We start from the raw sequence: 26092 nt of genomic DNA on the forward strand, positions 1-26092 counted from the left end.
CAGTATCTTAATCAATTAGCCACTTTAGTTTGAAAACTTCTGGTCTTACTAATCACTAATGATTTTTTAATGCTTTCTTTTTTGTTGTTCTTGTGTTGTATTTTATTTGTTGTTTGTTTTTTCTTTAACATCCTCTTAAGTCTTCATGCTTAAGTTACCTTCCTGTAATTTTGGACACCATTAGGTTTTGCTTCTCTAAAATTTTAAATTCACAATTAGTATGTTGTTCTCTCTCTGACTTTTTTTTTTTTAATCTTTAATTTGCATGTCTGTTTCTTTTGGTTTGAAATTGCTAAGTTGATCTTTTTTTGGTTCCATTATTTATGTCACCATCCATTTAAAACAGGCCACTGTGGAATCTATCATGAGGGATAAGATGCCCAAAAAGGGAGGAAGATGGTGGTTTTCTTGGAGGGGAAGAAACACCACGATCAAAGAGGTAAGCACAGAAAGCAAAACGGCCTTTGCAGGTTTTGGTTTTGTGTGAAGCTTGTCTCCATGTGCTTACATCAGGTCCGCACGCATAAGCTGCCACTCTGAGTTCTCACAAGCTGCCTCTGCCATTTGGGGTGTAGGGAGGGTGGGACGGAGGGTGAGGAATGAGCAGAGGCGGTTGCCATCTGCATCTGTCACCTGTCAGGTAGGAGCCTGGTCAGGTCACTCCCTGCTGGGGGCATGGTGTACCTCAGCCCTTGTCCCTGCACCTGCTCTCCAGAGAGATCCGTTGCCTTGCTGATTTCTTCCGGTTGGCTCTTTTTGTGGTGCTAGGACTGAACCAAGAGCCTTGCCCATGCCAGGCAGGAGCTCTGCCACTGAGCCGCATCCCCAGCCCCAAGGCGGTTTCATTTTATATGCTGTCTCCCTGCTGGCCTGTGCAGACTCGTCTCTAGTGGGACTCTTTCCCCGAGCTCCACATTTGCACACCAGCTGCCCGTGTTACTTCTCCACTCAGGTATGTCTTATAGATGCCCCAGATTTAACAGGTTCAATGTGGAGTTTTTGACTCCCCTCTGTCTGATCCACCTGTGGTCTTTCCTCCATCAGTAAGTAGTACATTCCTCCTTCCAGTTGTTCAGGCCCTGTCTGGTCATCTTGGGAGTCTGTTCTTTCACAGAAACCTCATGTCCAATCTGTAAAAAGGGTTTCAATGTGAGAATTTGATTAAGAAACTTCGGTACCTTCCTTCCTCTTGTGCTCTCAGAAAAGTGACCTGGTTCTCTCCATCTGTCCCCTGAGGTGGCTGTCTAGGTGACGCAACTCTGGTTTCCCTCCACGTCTGCCATCCTTTGCGTCCAGCTCCTAGCTGCCTCGTGGGCACTTGTGCGCTGGCTCTGGCTGAGCGGCCTGGCTTTCCTCCTGATCCAGTGGCTTCCCCCCTGGCTGGCCCTCTCTGAAGGTCCTCAAGAATAGTCCCCGGGCCTCTCCTCTGCTTATAGCCCCTGCTTTCCCTGGCCCTCCATCCCTGCATCTGGAGATCCATCTTCATCTCCCGGCCAGGCGTGCCTTGTCCCTCCTGGATTGTTTATGAGTGGCCAACCAGACAGACACCTCCACGGGGGAGCTTCAAGGCATTTAGACTCATTTCTAAAATGGAATTCCTAGTACGCTAGAGACCGCTTCCTTCGTTGGAGCCACAGATAGAAAATGGTGTCACTGTTTGTTCATGGGCCAGGTGCTTCCTTTCTCTCGCTCCCCTTTCGATCCCTTTGGCTTACCATCATAAATGCCTCTCCTGTTTATCCATTTCTTTGCATCTCCACCCCAAAAGTCTCAACCGCTGTCATCTCTCAAATAGTCTGTGTAGCTGTTCCCGCCCTCACTTCTTGGTTCTCTGTCCTGTAGCTGGATTGTTCTAGTTAGGATACTGGTCCAGTTGATGTTGCTCCCTGCTTATAGACTGAGGTTTCCAGACCCACATACTTGACTTCTTCTGTCTCGCTCATCAGCCTTATCTTTGCCATTCTCCTCCTGCCTTCTGTGCTTTAATAGAACTGCTAAAAGTAAATGGTCTACCCCAGGGCTTCTGCACATGTTATTTTCTCTGCCCAGAGAATATAGGACCCTCAACACTCCCTTGCTATTATTTAACCAGCTGATCAAGTTTCCCTTGGCAGATTAATGTGTTCTACCATTCTCTGTTCTCGCAGTCTTGCCTATGAGATTTTCCTTCATAAATTGCATCAGAGTTTATAATTATACACTTAGTAGTCTGACTGTTGAATAGCATGTCTTTTTCCTGGTAGACCCTAAGCTTCATGAAGGGCGAGGCCATGCATAACTTTGACTCTGGGGTGCAGTCCTGGAGCCCACATTGGACTGGGGCTTTGGTAGTAATTGTTGAGGGAATGATGATCACCTTTGGAATGCAGCATGTAGTGATCATGATATTATTTAACTAGTGAAAGAAAACCCATCGGACTCAATGTATCATTTGTTCAAAGGCAAAAGTTCTATTGAAGAGTTTTATCCAGATTGAGGCGCTCTTTGACATTTTCTGTTAGCACTCTGAGTTTTAATGTGAATCCCTTTACTTCTGAGGGCTACAAACAAGCTAATACATGCTTTTCCATGGGGAATCAGAAGTGTGAAGGGCTTTCCAATTTTCTTACTAGAGGGTAGAATGTTCTATTTTATTTATTTACTTATTTTTCATGGTGCTGGGGATCTAACCCAGGGCTTTATGCATGTTAAGCAAATACTTTTTTGAACTACATCTGCAGTTCTGGGCAGAATATTCTAGAATTTAAGATAGAAGAATATTTTAAAAGACCTCTTTATTTTATCTGTTTCTACTGATGGTAATTGAGGGAATGCTAGTATGAAGTAAGGAGCATTTATTGGATTAAACATTTCTAAAAAAAGCAGAAATATACTTATTTAACACAAGTAAACTAAATAAAAATTGTTAGTTGTAGTGGCAAAGTTTCCTTAAAAAATAACTGGGTATATTATATCAGTTTTTTGTGTATTCATAAAAAAATTAACGTGTATTTAAAACAAATTTATATGCATTGTATGTGGGGAAGGGTGTCTGGTGATGGGGTTTGTGTTGTTCCTTTTCTTTATTAAAGTGCTGCAGTGGAAGTATTAACTTGCCTCCTAGCCAGAGGACCACTGATAAAGAGGTCTCACTGTGTCCCCTGGCATGTCTGTCTGGCCCTGTCTGACTTGGTGGGAAGTCTCCGGGGCTGGTGTCTGCCCATCATCGGGGTTGATGCTGTGTATATAGTACCTCTCTCAGTCTTCACTGCAGTGCTGGGCCTCAGTAATCACACCCGTTTCACAGATGGGGAAATGAGGCTCTGAGAAGTTCCATGACTTGTCCCAAAAGAAGTGAGAGAAAAAGCCTGGGGTCTGGAGTTTTCTTAGAGATCTAAGGCTCTCCCCAATATACCCCAGGAACATTTCCTATTAAGACTGTAGTATTGAAAGAGAGAAAGATGCTTCAACATTTTCCCCAAGCAAAATATGGTGTGAAAACGTTTTCAAGCATTTCTATTGGCAATTTAAAGAAAATATTTTGAAAGCCCACAGGAATCCAAGCAGCCCTTGATAAAAGCGTTTGCATACGCTGCGGCAATGATGGAGTTTGGTTTTGTGCCATGAACACTTATGGATAACACTCATTTCTGTCAAAAATATTTCTCAGCTTAATCATATAAGCAAGGGAGTAACTGGGACCTGCCCAAATGAATACACCCAGAACCTCCTGGGCCATCCCTGGGTGTGTGCCCCTGGGAAGGACCACCTTGGGGGTCTGCCTGTCCTTCAGGAGCCCATGGCAGAATGTGAGCTTTAGTGCAAGAGGTTTTTCTTGACTTTCTTTTCTTCTTCTCCAGGATAGTAAGCCCGAGCAGTGCTTGGCTGGAAAGGGCCACAGCACTGGAGAGCAGCCGTCACAGCTGACCATGGCCACCAGGTACAGGCGGGTGCCCTGTTGGGGTGTGGCCCCTTCTTTCCATACCCAGGGCTGTGCACATGTGCATGGATGCTAAAGGCTTCACAGCGGCTCAAGCCTTGTACCTGGGTCTTAGCCCAGTTCTATGATGCCCTCAGTGAAAATTATGTAGATTGGTTTTCCTGTTAGTCTTTGCAAGGTCAACGTGACCCTGAGATAAGACAACAAAACTAGAGCATTGCTCATGGCCCTGCATGTGGTGATCCTCCAACATCACCATGGTGATGTGGTGATAGTGATGGCGGGTGAGCATTCACGGTGATGGGAAAATAAGTTCCCTTTTGAAGGATTTCCCTTTCTGTACAGTTTAAATATGTGCTGATTCCTATTAACTTACATAGGAGAGATTAGGTTTTAACAATGCTGGTCACAGTTAGTGATGTTTTGTGTTCAACTTAAGCTTTGTAGGAATTTGAGGCACAACACATCGACATGCTGATACTAGGAGGTCCACACTGGTAGTATCCCTGTTACTTCACCTTGCAGCCTTTCTGTGTGTGAGAAACCCAAACTGCATTTCTTGTTCTGTGGGTAGAGATGAGCTGTGGGCACAGTCCTTGGAGGCCAGCCAGTGTCTGCCTGGAGTAGGCCTGTTGTGGATGCTGCTGCACTGATGGGATTTCCCTGTGTGTCGGTTGGTTTATGGGAGAAGCAGGCTTAGTTTTCTGTCCTCTGTCCTGACTTCTTGTCAGAGTCTTAAACAGAGAATTCTCTTTCTGGAATTATTTGCTGGAAGTGGGAAGCCATGTTGGTGACAAGCAGGGAATGTTCTAATTTCCTTGTTCTCTGTGGAGAAGGATAAGGTGGACAGAGTACTCAGTCAGGACCAGGGACAACTGTTTTTGGATGTGACTGTCCAGGGGCTGGACTCATCTGGCTGGGATGTTCTTGAAGGGAAACTGCTGTTTTTTTTTTTTTTTTTGGTAGCACCCCAAGCTGTGGTACGTTTCCACCTGGACTCTGTTGCTCTGTGCCTTCCTGTGACTCAGCCAGACCCTAGTGTTAGGCTTGGGGTGTGGGGGCTGCTGTTTGTTCCCCTCACCTTCTGTCTCTGGCTCTTTCCCTGGGGACAGGCTCTCAGGCACAATGATTTGGTTGCTTTCCAAGAGTTTGGCTCAGAGCGAGCTTGGAAGGGTGAAGGCAGGTGTGTTCAGGACGGAGCCCCAGCAGAGCATGGCTGTCCTTAGAAGGGGTGTGTCCAGTACCGGGAGAGAAGCCAGGAGATCTTCAGCAAGTGGCTCCTCTTGTGGGAGACCAGCAGGGACAGCAGCCTCTGGAGTCAGGTGGATCTGGTTAGGAATCCTGGCTCACGCGTGGCCTCAGGCAGAGTACTTCATGTATCTGAGCAAAGGTGCCATTGGGGGTTGATGCCCCCATGGGCTGGGAGGAGATGGCGCAGGGGGTGGCGGCCTTCAAAGAGAGGACACAAGCAAGGGTACTAAGCTGCATGATGTAAGCACTTGAACCAGAGGGTTTGCTGCACTGGAAATGCCCTGTTTTCCTGGAATTCTCAGGAGCCCCCTCTGTCCCTCTAACGGTTTCTAAATACCAAGCTACCAGAGTAGGATTTGAAGCAGGGCGTTGTCAGCCTCTGAGCGGCCTTCTGCCACATGAATACCCACCTCTCAGCATCTCCATTTGTGGAGTGGGAAAGAGTGGGCCCAGTACCTGTTTCTCCCTCCAGGCCCCCCACTCAGCGCTCACGACCCCAGCACCTGCCTTCTTCCTACTCACTAATGCTCACTCATGATAGCTTCGTGACAAGGTGACCAGAATGCACAAGCCCCTGGTCCAGCCTGTGGTCACCTGGGGGGTGTGTATCTGTCTAGAGCCATGCAGTTTCCACTCTCTTGTGGTGCCACCCATGAGCCAGACCCATCCTGAGGTGAGTTAGAAGGGACCGGTGGGGACAGCCACTGGCAGAGTCCCCACTGTTGTCACCACTGCAGTTTTTGCCCTTTCAGGCTGTGGTGTGGACCACCCCAGGAGGACACTGGGCAGGCAGAGGGTGGCAGGCCATCAGGACACTTCAGTAGCTCTTCCTAGTTGGGTTGTCAGTTGTCATCAGCTTGTAGTTCCTTGAGCTGTGACGGCTCTCTTCACTGTCTGATGCAGTCACACTTGTCTGTTGACGAGAAATGCTGTTCCCTTTATGTAGACGCGGTTGGACCTTTCATCGTTCTGAATTAGTCAAACATTTCTTTATCAAACCTGAAAAGTTTTAACTCTTGTGCAATGAATTGAGATTTCAGAATAAGTAAGACTAAAGTTCTCTTGAGAAATATGAATCTTTTACTTTATACTGGCATCTTAGACTTTTGTCTGCTTATTAGATTCATGCAGATAACTTAAAAAAAGGTGTTGGAATGATTTCCTAATTGACAGACTTGAGTGACAGAACAGTCCCCAAAGTCCCATAATTGAGCAAACAGCTTGTCACCGTACAAATAATTAAAACACCATTTGAAAAATGTATGCTGTGATGAGGGCTGACTCTGAGGCCGTTCCCAGCCTCTCTTCTGAACACAGATTTCCAAGTGGTGGGAGCCTGTTGTATTGTGCTGTTGCTTGCAGGCTCCGTAGCGCAAGCAACATTTAATGAGCCGTTGCCGGAGGGGCGTGGGGACTCTGAATGGGAGGCATTTTGTTCCTTGCGGGGTGGCAAAGGGCGGCGAGGGCCGGAAGGCGGCAGCTGTAAACCACCGTCTCCTCGCCCTGGGCTGGCAGTGCCGGCAGCCAACTGTACAACTCCCGTTAGGCTTCGTGTCTGTGTTTTCCTTTCCATGTTCCTTCAAACATGGTATGCTGCGTGAATTCGTGGCTTTTTTTTAAAGCAGCAGATGGAAATCACAGCTCTTCCCCTTGCGGCTTCCTCCTCCCGGCAGAGGCACACATCAATCTGTTTTCACCAAGAGCTTCCATTCACATTTGGATCTCATTTCAGTCCAAACTGTTTGGTTGGAACATAAACATTTTCCTTGTCAGTAAGGGCCCATAGCCTTGTCCTCCTGCTGCTGACGAGGATGTCTGTCAGGCCTGGCTGACTCCAGGACTGAGTCTACCGCGCTGGAAAGCCTCCAGGTTATTGGCTGGGCAGAGCTGGTTTGTCCACAGGATCCATAGATGTTAGAAGGGAAGGGACTTTGGAGAAGGGTGTCCTTTAACAGATAGCTGACTGAGGCCTGGAGAGAAATCCTCCCCTGCTGAGGCCTTTCCTGGGGCTGATTCTCCAGGCGGCTCCCTGCCTGTGCTCTAGAGTTTTGGGGAGGGTGGGAGGCAGTATTCTCCGCATGGCAGGCTATGGGGAAGAAAGACCAGAAAGCAAAGAAGTGACCTGTCCAGGTGCTGAGCCTCAGACTCAGGCTCGAGACCTGGGTCCCTCCGATTCTGAGCACTGTGCCATCTCCCCTCACCACCCACAAGTGGCCCAGCTGCCATGGATCAGGCAGGGCGCTGGCCTGTGTTCTCTGTCTCCTTTGATCAGAATTACTCTTTGGGACTTTGTCTCAGAGACACCAAGTCTACATTTCCAGCCCTGGCTGGGATGGACGCAGACTAGGAGCGCTGGGGCCAGGTCACTTGCTGCATTGTCAGTGCTCAGTAGTGTGGAGAAGTGTGGGTGGGTGAGTCAGGTCATGGCCACAAGCCCACAGACCCTCTCCTGAGCCTGTGCCTGGGGAGGGGCAGCTCACTCGGAACAGCAGAGCCCGGTCTGCCCACTGAGAGGGTGCTGTGTGGCAGTGTCCTTCACATCTCCTGGTGGAGAGAAGCATCGGGTCTCCAGTACTGCCTCCCAAATGAGCATGCAGGGAGGACGGGAGGCAGTAGGCCACTGGACATTGGCACAGAGAAGTCGGCGCTTACTTTGGAGATTGGGTGGAGCTCTGTGTGTTGGAGTCTTGCGTATAGGTGTGTGAGGGGTCAGATGGGCCTGCTGGGAGTGCTCAGCCTTTGACATTCTGTCTAAGGCATTTATTAAGCACTTCATGTGGCACCAAGATGCTTTTAAAGATCGCGGTCCTTGGAGGCAGAGCTGATATTACTGGGTTGGAGATGATGTCGTGGCAGGATTTTAATCTAGGGAACAGCAAATTACTGATCTGCTTTCTATAAACTGATTTCTTCCCTGCTCCTCTGACCCCCTCCCCCTCCCTCAACAGGAGTGTGTGGAAAAGTTGGGGCGTTGGCTGTGGATTCTGGCAGCTTGTGTGGTGACCATTGGGGTCCTGCAGCGGGAGAACTGGCCTGCCTTCCCTGTTACACTGGCCCCTGTTTAGAGGTCCTAGAAGTGCCCTAATTGTGTAGACTCATATTTGGAGAGGTAGATACAGAGAACAGATGAAGTTGAACTTGTTGGATTTGGACTCTTAGGGCTTGGCCTGCCCCTCAGATGGGAGGAGAAGAGAGGCAAAAGAGTGTCAGCGTCCCTAGGTCGGGAGGGATTTGACCCTGCTGATCAGGAGTGAGCATGTGCTGGTGGAGAGGGAGTGGTGGCGGCTAGAAAGTAGGCAAGTGAATGAGCAGTGTGGCCCCCGCATGAATAATGCAGGAGCGAGCTACATGAATGGGGGGGGGGTGCAGCGAGGGTTCATTGACAAATTTAATGCCATATGGTAAATGACCACCCAGGACAGTTCTCCGGAGAGACCCAATTGACTGAGTCATCGACTTAGGCTAATGCATTTTTAATGGCTGCCCAGATGCATTTTCTAATTTGTGATTACATCACTGTGTTCCAGAATAAAGCACGAATCATCCTCCAGTGACGAAGAGCATGCAGCTGCCAAGCCTTCCAGTGCGAGCCACCTCCCTCTTTTGTCTAACGTCAGCTACAAAAAGACTCTCCGGCTCACGTCGGAGCAGCTGGTGAGTCTCTCGGACTCAGGGTGGCTGTGTCTCCAAGTCCTCGGGGGTCATGGTTGTTCAGACTCTGGGGTTGCATGAAGGCTCGGATGCTCCTCCCACTTTCAGGTTCCCACTTGTACTTTGTGGCACCCTTCCTGCCCCAGTGCATCTGCTGCCCTCTGGCAGCATCACACCCCTCATTTGGATACTGCGTATTTCCACCCAGACTCCGCCGACACCTGTTGAGGTGGGCCCCCTCATGACTTCCCTCAAGTTCCCCTTTTTCCTGACCCAGCAGAAGGCACCCTGATTGAGCTCCCTTATCCCAAGACATCAGTGACTAATAGACTTCTGAAAATCTCTCAGGCTGCTTAAGAGAGATGTTTGTTAACACAAATGCATCTCTTAAATTGGTGGAAATCTAGGAGAGGTGATGGGATGGAGAGAACATGAGGTAGCAAGGGCATCATCTGGTTATAGAGTTGTGAGAAAGTGTGTGTGTGTGTGTGTGTGTGTGTGTGTGTGTGTGTGTGTGTGTAGCCCAGCTTTAATCAGGCCCCTTCTGTCCTTGAATCCTATTTCAAACCATGACCATTCAGAGAGCAAATATCCGTGCTATTTTGCAAATAGAGTCTTTTGCATTTGACTTAGTGGGGAGCAGTCTTAGTTATGGTATTTAATGGGAAAAGTTTAGGCCCTGGTACCCATGTTAGCCATGGATGAGGTCCTGTGGCCTGCAAGTTACTGTGTGACATAGGCTCCTGCCAGCAATCTGGGGGACACCTGAAGTCAGCCCTGTGGGTCTGCAGTCAGCTAGCATGCACCAGAGCATCCCAGCAAAGAGACTCAGAACTCCCAAAAGTTCATTTTGCTTTCTGAATTCAGTATGATTTCTTTAGGTCACCACTATATTCTGTGGCTGATAATGACTGATAACTGAGCCTTTTTTTTCCTAATTTGTGTCAGTAAAATAACCATTAAAAACACATTTTAAATCAGCATTAAAAACATGGTTATTTAGGGAACATTTTCACATTTGGTTTAGATTTGTGTCTCCATATTAGGACCTTCACATGTCTCTTCTGTAACTACAGTTTATCTTGCCAAGGCTCATGACCTGTCATGTAGCCCTGTCCAGAAACACTGGATCATGTCAGAATTACCCTTGGAAGCAGGATACTTATGGGAAGTGGGTGATGCTGTGCTGGGTGTGGCCTGGGAGCTGAGATTCAGGTTCCTGTCCAGTCTCAGAAAGACCAAGAACAAGCAGCAGGAGAGGAACTTCACGGTGGCCCAGGGCTGTGATTGCTTTTGGAACTTTGGCTTCCTTCTCACAGACAGAGGCCCATGTCCCTCACCCTGGACCTTCTCTCAAGCAGACACAGTTATTCATATTTTTCAGAAAAGCTTGAAGTTGAAGAATGGCCCCAATGACGTGGTTTTCAGTGTCACCACACAGTATCAAGGCACCTGTCGCTGTGAAGGCACCATCTATCTGTGGAACTGGGATGATAAAGTCGTCATTTCTGATATTGACGGCACCATAACGAGGTAAGACAACTTCATTGTGGGAGCCTGGTCTCCAGATGGACTTCATGCTCCTCCTCGGGAGCCTGGTGGGACTCCAGAGTTCAGCTCCTGGGCCTCAGCAGCTGTCTGTAGGGCCTAGGGGTGGTTTTCCTTGGGGTGCCGTCTTTCTGCCTTGGTTGCTGACCTGGATGCTTTTGGAGAAGGCCTCTGTGGAATGGTCAGTGCCTCTTCACTTGAATTTAGCAAGCCTAGCTCTTGGCCTGTGGTCAGACTGAAGGCGCCCTCTTGTGGCTCATACCCAGTTCTGACCAGTCTACTTGATGATTTGAGTCTTGGGCTTTGTATCCACAGTGTCCTGGGTCTTGTTCATATTTTTTAATGAGGTATGAATGGTGTGTTGAATTTGAATAGGTTTTTAAAATCCCTTTGTAGTTACCTTGTTATTTTTCTCATCTTTGTCTTTATTTAGATCAGATACGCTTGGCCACATTTTGCCCACCCTTGGGAAGGATTGGACCCACCAGGGCATTGCAAAGTTGTATCATAAAGTGAGCCAGTAAGTACAGAGTGCTCGTCTCCCATTTCCTGGCATTGCTGGCCCATGCACCGTTCTGAACTCAATCTTTCCTGCCAGGCATGGGGTGACTTATGCAGATGGGGGACCTAACCCGAGAAAGGGCAGTGGGAGTGGAGAGTGGGGGTGGAGAATCCTAAGTTGCACAAAGAGTCCTGACAGTTCCATACTTGGGTCAGGACCATGAAGCAAGAAAGAAAGTGTAGGTGAGTCAAAAATTGCTAGGAGAAAGAAGAAGGTGGCAGTGTTAGCTGAGGGACTGGGGTTCAGTTCAACCAGGGAAAGTCAAAAGTAACCAAGCGATGTGTGCCAAGCGATCACCTCTGGGCTAAAAAGTTGCAGACTCCATGCAAATTTTAGATGAGGTGCTGTCCTAAAAGTCAGCTTGCAGTGTGCTCCGTGTCCACCTGGTCTGTGGAGTGCGCAGTGAGTGGGATGGCAATGCTCACTGCTGGGGCCTACACCTGGGATGTCAAGTGGTGACTGGTTTTCAAACTGCCATCGTGTGGGGCACGTGTGTTTCTTCCCTTGATCTTATAGTAATTCTGAAAAGCAAGTAATATCATTTCTGTGTGAGTATAAGGGGAATTAACTTGAAAAGTTCAAATGATTTGTCCAAATAGCTGCTAATGGGCAGGACTCATTCAAACCCTGGTTGCCTCGCTCCAAGGCCACAGCTTCTGCTCCGCTTGCCTCCAGGGGTTGGAACCCTTCAGTGATTCTCCACCTGCCATCCTGGCTTGCTGGGACTTCGCCTCTGATCCACATAGTTACACCTTCTCTAGCTTTCTGTGGACTAGAGTCTCCAACATGAGTGGGACCTCTCCCTCCAGTGTCTTCTGTTCTCCATCCAGTGAGAGCTGGAGGTGTGTCTGAGTCAGGAGAGCCCTGTCTTCCATGGGTGAGCAAGGCGAGGACATCACATATTTAGTGTCCGGATGGGCATCTCAGGTTCGGTGTTCCCAACCTGATGTGCTTACCCCTGGTCCACATGGGTGGTAATGAGGTGTGGGGAGTTGTTTAGCTGGACAGAGCTCTTTCTGGAATTTTGCACACAGACAAATAAATAGTCTTCCCCGCCCCATATTCTTCCATTTATGCAACATTCATGGAGTGCCTGTGAATGCTCGGTCCTGTGGTCCTGTGGCAGATGGTTGGGGTCATCATGCACCAGTCAGTCACTTACTCCAGGACCTTATGATCCTGCAATGGAGGATCTGGTGGATTGCAGGATTCAGGTTTCTTCTTAGATGCTCAGCCCAGTGGTTTAACCCTTTCTAGATTTCATCTTTAAAAATTTACAAGAGTAAAGCATTCTTCTTTAAAAAGATCTTTAAAGATCTAGATAACAGAAATTTGAAAGTTCCAAGGTAAAGGTTATGGCTGCCTCCTCCCTACCCTACCCCCTAGTGAATTGTTCCCAGAAATACTGTGGACAACCTGTTCTATCTTGCTGTTGTACTTACTAAAAAAAAAAAAAGCGAAAGAAAGAAAAACATCCATTCTCCCCTCATATGTCCTCATGATGAAGATTACCTTATTCATTTTAGCTGCTTCACAAAATTCTCTTACGGGTATACCCTGCTTTATTTAACTCATAACTCTGTTGATGAACATGTAGATAGTCTTTTTTACTATTTCCAACAGTGATGCCACAAGTATTTACATATTCTGGTATTCTGTTTATAATTGTGTGTGAATGAATAAAGAAGGCGTGCACCTTAGCAAGTCCTGCAAGAGTCCTAGACGTGGTGTTCTTCCCCTGAACTGCAGGTGGTTGACGTGCATCTTTGCAGAGCTGATCACCACTGCCGGGGGGTTGCCTTTTGTGAAGGCCCCCAGCCTGCACTCTTATAGACATTGTGTGCACCCCTTCCCCACAGCCCTCCATGGCTGGCTTTTTACTCAGGAGGATTGATCTGCCCCTCGGCTGCTGTGATTGGTGTGACACTTAGAGTTGCATTTATTTTTGGTTTAAGGAAGATGCCTTCCTGGGTCAGGATGTTGAGTTCTTCATAGCCTGATTCATTTTGAGTATTAGAGCATAAATCTATTTCTGTCTTTTTAGTGACATTAAAAAAGGGCCACATTTCTTTCTACCTCCCCACCCCTTTTGGTTTTGATTTGTGTCTCTCTTGGATTTTCCTGAAGTAATATCTTAAAAAATAAAGTCTCATGGCTTCCCAAAGACACTTGTTCTTTTCTTTGAGAGTTTAGAAAGAATAAACTCTGTTGGGAATCTGAGGATGCTGCAGAATTCTTCTTAGTCGTCATTTTGGTCGAGTGACTAGAGACTAGAGTGTCATATGACATGTAGTCTGATGTCAGTTTGCTCATTGAGTTTGCTATGTCTGTCTGTGGTGCCCGAGGACAGACAGGTTGTGGGATTTGCAGTGCTGATTGGGGCTCCCGGGGCAGTGTATGGGTCTGCGGGGGCGCCATACCAGCACCTACCAGAGGAAGTGCCCAGGCTCATGCTTCCCAGCAGTTTCCCAGCCTCATACTCACTCCTCCTTTCCTGCTGCTCTTGGACCTTTGTGCTCTGATCTGCTGTGTTCCCGACTCTGCTCCTTTTCTGTCTTCTTGCCTTTGCTCTCGCAATAGCTTTTGCTTAACGTGTTTTTATCTCTCATTTTTGCCTTTCAACATTTTTCCAGCCTTTACTGTCTGTCTCACATGCCACAGTCTTCATGATGTGTTTCCAGGCCAGAACCCGTAACCCTGGCCAGCTGTCAGCTCCTGCCTTCCCCGGCTTTGCAGCTCTTCCCTGGTGTCCAGGGGCGTGGGCCTAGATTGTTGGCTACAGTCCCCATTGTGGGGCACCAGGCTGGTCACAGTGTAAGGCACCTGGAGCTGACCGTCAGCTAAAGTGGGTTCCCGTTCAGGCAGTCTCACAAGGCAGGCCCCATGCACATTTCAGACAGCCACAGCTGGGAGCAGAGGCAGGACCAAGCTGACCAGGGCTCCTAGTGTGCCCTTCCAGTTAGTCCAGGCTATTCTTTTGAGATTTTATTGTGATTACCCAGAGAAATACTTAGAGAAATGTTCAGCATGCTGGAGCACCAGGAGAAAGGTGCCATTTAGTGTAGGAGTTTTGGACTCATTAATCTCTTTTCTGACATTGCTGCCATTGAATTTGGGTACCACTTAAATTTTATTCACTGCAGTATTTGCCTAATGAATAAACCAGTCTTGCAGTGAGCTACTTGCCTAGAAATCACAGAAAATAAGGACAACTTTATTTGTTTATTTTTTTGCTGAATTTAATTACTTGTTTAAATATGGGTAGCCCTGAGGAATTATCTGTAAGTCTGATTATCATCTCATTCATAGGAAGGGTATAAACCTTGCTTAGTTAATGTTGAAAGACAACTATAGCAAATATAAATGGAAGATAAATGAAGCTCCCTCAGATTCAAATACATTCAATAATTAGAAGGAGCATAAAGAAGGACTATTTCCTAAAATATTGATATCATTGAGCGAATAGGTTTTTGGGAACCTAATTTTGAAGAATGATTGCTCTAATTTTCTACCTTAGTTGATGTGTATTTTTATATTCACGTTACCTGGAGTCAGTGTCTCTATGACTCAGCAAGAATGAATTCTTGGGTTTCCATGGATAAATTTGTTTATCTGTGGCTTAAGGAACATGCCACCTCAGGCCAGCATGTCAAAGGAGGGACTAACCATGAGCAGACTCATTGGGGTTTTCCCGTCTCCTGCCCACAGCAGTCACTTCTTTCACCTCAGCTCTTGGTTTACTGCAGTGGTCACTCTGCCAGGAAGAGAGGCTGGTGGGGAATAAAGGTCTGTCTGCAGTCAGCAGGGCGGGATTCCAGCAGCGACAACTGTGACTTACCTGAGGCCCCTAAACTAGAGTGGGAACGTGTGTCCCATTCTGAGCTTTGGTTTCCTCCTCTCTAAAACGAGGTTAGGCCAGATGACCCCTTAGGCCATCACCATCCATGCTGTGCTCTGCTGCTGAAGTGTGTGCATGTGGGCTGCAGCTGGGGGGCTTTCTCAGCCTGGCCTCGGCCAGAACAGGGAGGCACCTAGCTAGACTGTACACCTGCTGTGTGCTGGGGGCCGTCCCCCTGGGCTCTGATTTGTGCACCTGCTGTGTACTGGGGGCTATTCTGGGGCTGCAGGGATACTGACCACCTCTCCTTTGAGGAGCTTGTGATGAGGGAGGAGGAAGCCTGTGGAGCTCCTTGTGGAAAGGTGGTGAGTGATCGGACACTGGGATGCTGTCTTTGAAGGACACGGTAAAGGGGAAACTAAAGGTGTCACAGGAGGTTTCAGTGAGAAGGTGGCAGCAGGGTTTTGAAGGAGATGACAGGTCATTGTAAGTGGATATAGGAACAAGAGTAGAGGAGGCAGATGAGCTGTTGCCCAGTGGCCTCATGGTGTCCAGGAAGGGTGGGTGAAAAGGGAAACAGGGAAGGAGGTGGGGAGCAGATCACGGGTTCAGTAGACCAGGCTAAGGCCAGCGGGTTTGATCCAGAGCCTGCCTTAAGGGACTGGGTGCGGGGCGGGGGGGGGGGGCTGTCCTTCTTCTTCAGATTGCAAATGACGCCCCAGGATCCCTTTTCCCCTACAATAGTCACCCTCTACCAAGAATGTCTTTGTCCCCTGTGGGATATGTAGCAGTGTGTGGTGACAGTTTTGATTGTCTTGGTGGGGTGTGCTGGTGGGTGCAGCCCAGGGGTGCTGCTGAGTACCCCTGCTGCAGCATTGCATGGGCCTCCGTTGACCTCAAGATGTCCGTGTTGTGGGCTGCAGTCTGGAGGCTGGTCTTAGTAAGCACTCCTGGTGGTCTGGTGTAGTCCCAGAGACTGTTGAAATCTCTCTGGTTCAGGATATGGAGACAGGGACAGAAGAAAGCTACTTCTATCAGCCTGGACTTGGATCACTTTTTCTTACTTTCCTCTGGTATTTCCCCAAGTCCTGTTCCAGTCACCGAGAAGAATATCAGAGGAATTCCCACCCTGGGCCCTCCTCTGCTTTGTCACCTGTCCCTTTTTTCTAATTTTGGTCCCCCACCCCCGACAGTCTCTGCTCCTGTGGGGCAGGGCCACGCCCCGACAGTCTCTGCTCCTGTGGGGCAGGGCCACGCCAAGCCCCATGGTGCCCTAGCTGGCAGAGCTGGCACTGGAGGTTCAGAGAGGGTGGTTGAAAGGATGGTGGCAGGAGCCTCGGATTGTGTAGAGACCTGGGCCGGGTGGCCTGAGGAGTGCATCCTGACATGGTTGCCCTTCTGAGTAAGGGGTCTTACCCCAAAGAGCGTCATCCAGACAGACTTGTGCCACCAGAGCGTTGATGGGGGGCATTGCTGGCATTTCAGATAGCTTTCCTTGAGGCTGGGAAAGGCTCTGGAAGGGAAATTCTTGTTGCTACCAATAAGTATTTTCCCCATTAGGACGTCCCCAAGCTGATTTCCAGTTTGGTTTGGTAACAGCCTTTGAAGCAGAGTGCCTGAGTAGTGACAGCAGCTGGCAGTGGGCTAGACTCTGAAAATCAAGTTTTGAATAAAATTAGCATCTCAGACACCTGCAGGTGGCAGCTTTAGGACTTTGATATGAAGAGCTATATGCAGAAGTGGTGATTATTTTAAAAGATTGCATGACTTTCCTGTGTCTTGGTTTAAAACACATTGTGAAGTACTTCTTGAGACCAGTCCTTGGCCACCCTGGGCCATTCACAGACAACTGTGAGTTGGACAGGAGTGGGTGGCCCATACCCATGTGCTTGGCGAACATTCACTAAGTGGCACTGCGGAGCACCGTGTTTGGTCTTTGGGTCACAGCAGGGGCGAGAGTCCCTATCCTCCTGGGGTTTGTGGATTAATATGAGAGACAGTTGGAAGAGGGACTGTGGGGCTGGGGATACCGACCAGCCTCTCCCTTGAGGGGCTTGTGATGAGGAGTGAGGTGGGTTCATCACAGGGGTTGACGGCTCTGTGGAGGTGGGACAGGCCTGTGTGAGGTGAGTGCAAGCTCCCCCTGAAGTCGAGAGACGGACGGTATTGCAGGCAGAAGGCCCGGGTGGGTCTATGCCAGCCCAGAGGTGAGCATGGCCGGTGGAAGGAATGACGGGCGGGCGAGTCTGCATGGGAGAGACGAGACAGTGCTGCCCACAGAGCTGGAGGGAAGGGCAGGGTCTGGCCTTGTGAGCCATGGTGGAGAACTTGGGTTATATCTGGGAGATGGCAAAACTTGGGAGATTGTTAGCCCGAGCAGATTGAATTTTATGTTTCCATAGGGTCCCATGTGAAGACCTAGAGAAGCAGCCCAATGAGCCAAGGCTGGGGCAGCTGGGGGGGCCCAGAGGCCATGATGCGGTGCTGGGTGGGGCTGGCGTGGCTTGGGGTAGGTGTTGGGTGGAGGGGGAGGGAGTGGGGTGAGGAAAAGAGGAAACCAAGGGGGGCCTGAGGTATCGGCTTCATACCTGGTGGATGAGAGGCCTCACTGAGGCAGGGACCACCTAGGGAGGAGTCACTGGGGTGCATTGGTGGTAGAGAGACCACCTTTGAGATGCTGCTGTGTGTCTGGTAAGTAACATGCTGTTTGCTTTTTTATATTGCCCTGGAGCGTAAGAAGGGCTGAACTAGAACGTGAACTTGAGAGATGGTGGTGTATAGATAGTATTTTAAAAATTTTTCATACGTATTTTATTTAACATAATATATTTAAACTGATTATCATTTAGACATTAATCAATATGAAAATGACTAATGGAATATATCTTGCATTCTACTTTTACAGTGAGACTTCAAAACCTGTCATATATTTTGTACTTACAGCACATTTTATTAGGGCCACTAAATTTTTTTTTTTTTTAAAGAAAGAGTGAGAGTGAGAGAGAGAGAGAGAGAGAGAGAGAGAGAGAATTTTTTAATATTTATTTTATTTTAGTTATCGGCGGACACAACATCCTTGTTTTGTATGTGGTGCTGAGGATCGAACCCGGGCCACACGCATGCCAGGCGAACGCGCTACCGCTTGAGCCACATCCCCAGCCCCCACTAAATTTTTAATAGTTAAAAACAGTGGAGTCCAACTAAAGCAGGTCTGTTGGGCTTAAAAGAGGACTGTCATGCTGCCTCAGTTTAAATGCAGCACTTGGAGCCCTGGGGAGGGAGGAGGGTGCTGAGAGGACTTGAGGCCCGGGACCTCAGGGCACTGTGCATCTGGAGGTGGGTAGAGGGCGTGAAAGTAGCCTGAGTGACATGTCTGGGAGGAGCCAGCCAGGGACTGAAGTCCAGGGAGCCAAGTGGCAAAGGTGCTGTGCTAGAGGTGGACTGAGCATCTGGCAGAGGCTCCTGGGAAGTCTCTTTACATAGAATTGAGAACCACTGCCTGAATTTAGCAAAATGGCCTCATAGCTGACCTGTGCAAGGCCAGCAGGGAGGGGTAGGAGAGCCTGCTCCAGAGCAGGGGTGGCGAGGAATGGAGTGAAGAGGTGACTCAGGGCCTCGGCACAGCTTTTGGAAAGAATTCTGCCACAGAGGGGAAGAGAAGTGGGATCTTAGCTGGAGAGAGCATAAGGACACAGGATTTGTGTGTGGTGTTTTCTGCTTGGTGTGTTTGTGGGGGATGAGAGTATCGCATACTGGTGGGAATTAGCCAGTGGAGAGGGGCATTTGAGGGTGGGTAGGGGAAGAACTGTGTGCTCAAGCAGGGCCATGTATGGGCAGTTGGCTGCCCTGGACCTGGCACAGTGGATGGGTGGCCCTAGCTGGAGCAGGGACAAGGGTGTACAGGACACCGTGCAGAAACGCTGGCCAATTTGATCCCTCTGAACTTCCGTCTCTATGGCAGTAAACCAGGGGGAAATACCCACCTAAGCATGTTTTTCGAGTGAATTAAATCTAATGAGGAATGTGAATGTGCTTAGTAAATTAGAGAAATGCAATTAGGTTTATTTCTCAATTGAAAATAGGATTTTATAGAATGTGGACTTTCTAATGTGGGGAACTTGCAACAAAGGCATTCTTCATGAAACAGAGAGGGTTTGGGAATGCCAGAAACTTTTGTCTCTGATTGCCATTAAATGTGGGTACTTTTTCTCTTTCAGAAATGGATATAAGTTTCTCTACTGTTCTGCACGTGCCATTGGGATGGCAGACATGACACGGGGCTACCTGCACTGGGTCAACGAGAGGGGCACGGTGCTGCCGCAGGGGCCGCTGCTGCTCAGCCCCAGCAGCCTCTTCTCCGCCTTGCACAGGTACCACCCTGGCACTCTGCTCCCATACTGAGATCTGTGGGCCAGCCCTACTCCCTGTCTGCAAGAATAAATTGTCTCTTACACGGTCTTCTCCAAGCAATGCCCGAGCTTCACAGGGGCACCAAGGAGATCATGGGCGTGCAACACCTTGGCTTACCATTGGCTCTGTGGTGAAGTCCAGTCATTAGCTTGGCTCTGGGTGGCTCTTCATGACCTGTCTCCCAGCCCTCTGTCTCATTTCTAAATCTCAAGCCATACCGAACCCTCTCTGCTGTGCAGTCCTATCCCCCATGCTGTTCAGTTTTGGGTAGCTCTCCCTCTCCCTTTCTTCCTCAGCGGTCAGGCTGGGTCTTCATGGGGACCCTTGGGGAATCAACTTGCATCTCCTCTCACTGGGAACCCTGCTGGGGTGAAGTGGTCCCTCTCCCAGCTGCCCCATCCACCTGGCCTTTGGACCCTCAGCATACTTGCTGATCCTCTTAGAATTCTAGACATACTGCTTCTTATAGTTACCCTCTTGGAGATCGATTCTGATTGTCCTCCTCTCTTCCCCTTCTGGCCATATTCAAGGCAGCTGGTCACTTCTTGCTGTGGAAGGGGTGGGGATATTGCACTCCTTTTCATGGGGGCACGCATTGTGGTTTCTCCAGCTTCCCTTAAAGCATAATCTCTTGCGTTCCACGTGGGTCAGATTGTTGGTCCCTGCTAAAGCTAACTCATAGTGTTATATCCTTGCTCTTGAAGATCAGTGAAAGGCTTTGGCATGGTTCTGCTCCAGTTAGAGGAGCAGATTAGCTGCATGTGCTGCTGCTAACTATTGAACAATGTACAAATCTGTATGGACCCCAAATGCCAAGCTGGCTCTTGAGTATTTCTCTAAAGACATCTTTTCCGTCATAGGTTTGCTTTTAAAATATCTCGAATTAAAGCTTGCTCATTCTTGGGAGAAAATTCAGGCACAACACATGAAAGCATGTGTTTCAAGTCTTATGAATTATCACAACAGTATAGCTTCAATGCAATCCAGAAGTTTAATGGAATTTTGTCACTGAGCTACATTGACAGCTTGAAGCTGGCTGTCATTAGCATGTGCTGAGCACTAAGTCTATGCTGGGTGGAGTGGAGAGTGGACATTATTACCCTGACATCCTGCTGTTAACTTTAAAGTGATCCTTCTCATGTTCTTATGTACATATCTTTGTTGAGGATGTATTTTTGCCTGTAAGGATTTATTTTAAAAACTCTCAAAAATCACAGTTTGCATGGTGTTCTGGGAGATGGAAGTGCCCCTGTAGCAGATAGCCAACACCCAGTCCTGCAGTGTAGCCAAAGCCATTTCATGGTCAGCTGCCCTGTAGATTTCCTAGAATTGATGGGTGAGTCTGCTATGAGCACAGACGACCTTCGTTAGCAGGGTTTGGTTTAGCTGGATTCCATCCTGATGGCACTGTTTAGCTTTAAACTGATGAAGGAAAAGAAGTGGACGAGGCTGTGGGTGGCATAGGGACCTGCATGCATTGCAGTCTCAGGAGCAGGCTCTCACCAGGGCAGGGCAGAAGGAGCTGCTAGTGGGGACAGAGCCTCTAGGCAACCTGGTGTGGCCAGAGGCAGCCGCCTTCCATAGGCTGTGTCTTCAACTGCCGAATGAGAAGGTTAGCTTAGATGCTCCCAGGAGGCCTTTCCAGCTCCATGCTGTGATTCTAGGAAACACTGAGAAACAAGTTGGGGGGATCTCTTCCACACACCTACCCTTTTGGTTTGTTCCATGCTCCCATCCATTTGTTCACATTAAGATCAAAACTGGAGTTGAGGCCCGTGCCCTATGGTGGAGACAGAACTGTGCAGATGGTTGTCATAAACCCCCATCAGCTCCAGGCTCCGGGTGGTGACCTGCTGAGGAGTTGGGCTCAGAGGCAGGGGCTTACAGATTAACCCTGGCTGGTTCCTGCAACTCTGGATTATGGGGCAGAGTTGAACTTCTGGAGTTAGGCAGCAGTAGAGGCTGCTCTCTGTCTCTGGGAAAGAGGCCCTACTTCCATAAATAGTTTCGATTTCCCTTGAGGTTTCTGAGTTGTGAGACTTGGACATGTGACACTTGTGATTCAGAGTAATTTACCTCTCTTGAGGTAAGTGACCCATGACTGTTTGCAAATTCAGATCATCAGAGACGGGATATACCTAGGAGCAGTGTGGACTGGCCACTGTGGTCATACCAGGGCTCTCTGGGTATCCAGCACTGTCAAGCCATGGGTGGCCTGGGGCCATGGTATCTCCCTGCTGAGCACCAAATACCCATTCACATTGAACTGTCCCATTCCTCCCACCCCCTGTGAGTCTGTGTGTGTGAGCGTGAAGTTACTCATGTGTTCACCCACAAGGGTCCTGAAGTGTGGACAGCCACTCATGCATCTGTACACCAGGGTCCTAGGCTGTGGAGTACAAGACCCTTACTCAGTGCCCAGGAGGACCTATGGCCTGGGAGTCAGCACTGAGCCAGGACCATCCTGGGGGCTTCACATATTTAGTCTGTGACTGTGGTTATCATTGCCATTGTCATTGTCACCTAAATTACATTTTTCAGTAGGTACAAGAGGAGATTTCTAGGATATCTGCAAGGTATAAAGCATAATCAGATGGTGGACACAGGGCATCCACTTAAAGAGCAGAGGTGGGCCATCATGTGCAAGTCTCAGTGCTGGACCCCACTGCCCCTCAGTAGTGCCCGCTGTCCCTGAGTTCTGTTAGTCATTCCTTATGGTCTTGCTTATCTTCTCACCGATATTTGTGACCCTAAGCAAAGTATTTACTTGTGCATGTTTGTGAGTTTTATGTCAATGAAATCAGGTGTTTTCTTGGAACATATATTTTTTTCACAGCTTCAGCTCTTGGTGAGAGTCTCTAGGATTGCGAGTGGAGCTGCAGTTTGCTCATTACTTCAGTGGTTTCTGGTTGCGTGGCCCTCACACCTATTCATTCATTTTGCTGCTGGTGGATGGTGGAGTCATCTCTAGCTTTTTGCACTTGATGCAGTATTTTATTTATTTATTTTTTAAAAATATTTTTAGTTGTAGATGGACACAATACCTTTATTTTGCTTATTTGTTTTTTTTTATGTGGGGCTGGAAATTGAACCAGTGCCTCATGTGTACTAGGCAGTTGCTCCATCACTGAGCCACAACCCCAGCCCAGACAGCAGTGTTCTTGTGTGTGTCCCTAGGGCACGTGTGCTGGGTCGAGGACAGGCTTTAACATTCTTGCCAGGGGGTATAAATACCTCTTTTTAGACTTACTGGTCCTTGGGGACCTCTTCAATGAAGTGCCTATCCAAGGCTTCCCTGCAATTTCTTTTTGCTTTGGGAGAGCGCAATGTGTATTCTGTGAGTGCTGCAAATCTCTCTTTTTTTTTTTTCAGTTCATTGCTTTTAATGAGTATAAGTTCTTATTACTTAGAGCTGAGCATATTGTTGGCTCTGAGGTTTAGGCATTTGTGTCTTAACAAAGTCCTCCCTGACCTGTGAGCATAGTCTTCTGAATTTTATTGACTGGCGTTGACTTTCTCGTTAGGTCTCCACTAACTAGGATTTATGTAGATAGCCTGATGCAGAGACCCAGAGTAATTTTGTTTTTCTTCTGTGGGTATTCATTTGTCCTGGCACCTTATATTAAGAACACACTGCCCTTTCATCCTGTTTTGGGATGCTTTTGTGGTCATCAGCCAAGCGTCTATGAATGTGATTGTTTCTGGGCTCTGTTTTTCCTTGGCAAAGGAACATATGGACCAGGTACTGCAGTGTGTCAGGCCCCAGAGCTTCGAAAACCCTTCACCCTCCCACCAGCAGGGGTGTCTTGGCTTCGTTCTGCTATGTGGCTTTTGGAATGCAGTTATATAAAAACATACAGAAATCTTCCATAATTTGGATTAAAATTGCAATGACTCTGTAGGTCAATTTAGGGAGAATTAATATTTCAGTATAATATTGAATCTTCTAATTCAAGGGTATAATTTATTTCTTCATTTATGTAGGCCTTCTCTTAATGTATTTCAGTAGTTTAATAACTTTAGCTAGAAAGGTCTGTCATGACTGTTAGGTTTCTAGACATTTGGTATTTTAAAATCTATTTTAAATACTGTTTACACAATTATATTCTCTGTTTCTGATACATGGAAATGCATTGATTTTTTTTTTTCCTTTGACTTATTAACCTTCCTGAATTCTGATAATTCATCTGGGTTTTTAAAAAATGTAGGTGGTGGCTTTTTGTGAATATGAATAGTTGTTTCTCTCACATCCTTTCTAATCTTTACAGCCTATATTTATTTTTTCATGTCATGGCTCTGGGTGGGACTGAGTGTACACTCTGAACTGCCGTGGTGCTGGAGACCCTGGTATTTTACTGTCAGGAGGTCTGAGTATCCCCTTCTCATCATGGTTTAAGAATTTTCATCCTGATTTGATATTGAATTGTATAATTATCCTTTTTATATCAGAGATTTTTTCCCCTTAATCTGACAATGTGTTGTGTTATACTAATCAATTCTAGATATTATGTCACTCTTGCATTCCTGACATGAGCCTGGCTTTTGGGTATTGCTGGTTTACACACATGTGTGTATTTGTAAGCTTTGCCCTTATTCATGGGCTAGATTGGTTTACCGGTTGCTCAGAATTTTCCTCAGGTTCTGTGTTCGAGGCTGTACCTGTTTCATGAGTAGGTGTGGAGATGCTCCCCTCAGTAGGCCTTGGAGCCCCTGCTCCTTAGCTGGTTGCTGGAAGTCTTTCTTCCTCCTGGCGCCGTCCCTGTCGGGGCTGGCAGGCCACCCCTGACACTCTCCTGGGCTGCCTTCACTGACTTCAGTGCTGAGGCTTCTAAGTAGTTCAGTGTTACCGAAGTCATTCTCCTGCTGACCTGTTGTTTACTTGTTTGTTTTAACAGAGAAGTGATTGAAAAGAAGCCAGAAAAGTTTAAAGTCCAGTGTTTAACCGACATCAAAAACCTGTTTTTCCCAAATACGGAACCCTTTTATGCTGCATTTGGAAACCGGCCGGCTGTGAGTACTAGGTTGAGTCCCTAAGAGCCTTGGACATTGCTCCCCCAACAGCAGTCACCGGAGAGCTGTGGCCCGAACCTCATGTAAAGCCAGTCCTCATCCTGTGACACATAGCCTGGCAAATGACTGCATCTCAAGGCAAAGAGATTTGAAATTATGTCACATGGCCTCCAGCTTTCTCTGAAGGCTGGCTGGTGGGTTTGACTTTGAGGTGTGGGCCTATAAATTTGAAATTCCATATCACTTCTTAATGAGTAAAGCAAGGACATTTAATAGCATTAGATCCTTTCTTCCAGAGGGTGGGGAAGTCCACATGTTGAGTCTTAGGGGTGTAGCGTTTTAAGAGTGTGGAACATATAATCTTACTGGAAGAGGAAATGCTTTGAGGTTGTGTGTGTGGCCCAAGTTTAGTGGAAGGTTCAGAATTCTGGAGAATACAGTGGGTATAGTACTAATTGCTCAACCAGAAAATTCTTGTACTCTTAAACATCATGACAGGTTTTCATGAAACAGGAAAGTGGGACAGAGTAACCCCAAAGAATGTCAGGATTGCAGGAGACGCAGGAGTTTGCTTGCTCTTTAACTGGGTTCCTGAACACAGAGGGGCCCAAGGCCGGGGGAGGAAAGCTGGCTGGTTCCCCACTTCCTGCTCTTGTTGGTGCAGATTTGATGCTCTTACTTTAAAACAGAGATCACACATTTTTTTTACAGTGAACTTGTTGAAATCACCTTTCTCCACACAGGACGTGTATTCCTACAAGCAAGTGGGGGTGTCCTTGAACAGAATCTTCACCGTCAACCCTAAAGGAGAGCTGGTACAGGAGCATGCCAAGACCAACATCTCCTCGTGAGTATGGCAGGCGTGTGCCACCTGGGGTTGCAGCTGTGTCTTGAGATGGCGCTCTGCCATTTACAGTGGACTCTTAAAGCCCTTGCTACCTGTGTTTTTAATCTTTAACTACTCTAAAGCATGTGGTTTAATTCCTATATTTTTTGTCCAGAATTTATTTTTTAGACAGCTAGAGTCAAATCAGATTCCCCTCTAGGTGTAAAACTTGAACTAGACTTTAGATTCTGCTACCAAAAGGAATTGAATGAATTCAAAATATCCTTGTTTAGATTTGCCGAGTTAGGCTCGGAAGCCTAGAATGTGGATTAGAAATGTAACCAAGCAGAAATATGGGAAGCTGGATGTCTCCTCAAGTGCTGAAGCTCCCTGTTCCTGTGTAGTTGTTAAGAAATTCTCTTGTATGTTTTGGTTAAAACTCAGGTTTTTCAAGTCAGAGGGCTAACCCCAATGCTACTTTTGTTTTTCGCAGGCCTGGGGATGGAACCCAGGCCTTTAACATGTTAGGCAAGTGCTCTACCACTGAGCCAGATCCCAGCCCTTTTATTTTAGACAGGGTGTCACTAAATTCCCCAGACTGGCCTCAAACTGGCAATCAGTCTCAAGTAGCATAGCTGGAATCCCAGGCGTGCATCCCTGAACCTTGATGCTTTGTTTATTATTGATTTGGATCTTGGTGGGTCTATTTCCCTGAACTCATAATATAGAAATTTGGGAACCTCTGATGAATCGTTGTGTCCCCTTGTTCTAAACTGCTGCCCCGACAATGTCTTCATTCCTCTTCTCCCTAATGCCAGTGCAGCATGTGCCCATGTGAAAGGGTCCCTGGCCTAGAGACGATCTATGGATTTTTGTTTAGGGTTACAAAGAGCTTTCCATGGCTAGGGATTCCAGTCTCTAAGACTGCTTGCCCAAAGCCTCCAGCGTTACTCTGCTTGTCTCCTGAGACTCAGGTTAGATTGCTGTAGCCCCTTGCTTTTGCCTGTTGCTGGGCCCCAGGGTGGACTTACGCATGGAGCCGACTCCCATCTTGCCAAATGATGCTCTCCCCTGACA

The 26092-nt window shown here is 47.7% G+C and overlaps 1 protein-coding gene across 9 annotated transcripts in view; it reads left to right on the top strand.

The window, feature by feature from the left end:
- Lpin1 (lipin 1) overlaps positions 1–26092 on the top strand; it is a 112742-nt gene that overhangs the window by 82632 nt on the left and 4018 nt on the right. For all 9 annotated transcript variants that reach the window (XM_076833084.1, XM_076833085.1, XM_076833093.2 and 6 more), the window contains 8 exons: positions 347–439; positions 3840–3919; positions 8698–8824; positions 10206–10354; positions 10803–10889; positions 18987–19139; positions 24075–24189; positions 24933–25036. In XM_076833084.1, the coding sequence (XP_076689199.1) occupies positions 347–439; positions 3840–3919; positions 8698–8824; positions 10206–10354; positions 10803–10889; positions 18987–19139; positions 24075–24189; positions 24933–25036 (908 nt within the window). The remainder of the gene's footprint in view (positions 1–346; positions 440–3839; positions 3920–8697; positions 8825–10205; positions 10355–10802; positions 10890–18986; positions 19140–24074; positions 24190–24932; positions 25037–26092) is intronic.

The sequence above is a fragment of the Callospermophilus lateralis genome, chromosome 14 (genome assembly GCF_048772815.1).
Source record: "Callospermophilus lateralis isolate mCalLat2 chromosome 14, mCalLat2.hap1, whole genome shotgun sequence".
NCBI lineage: Eukaryota > Metazoa > Chordata > Mammalia > Rodentia > Sciuridae > Callospermophilus > Callospermophilus lateralis.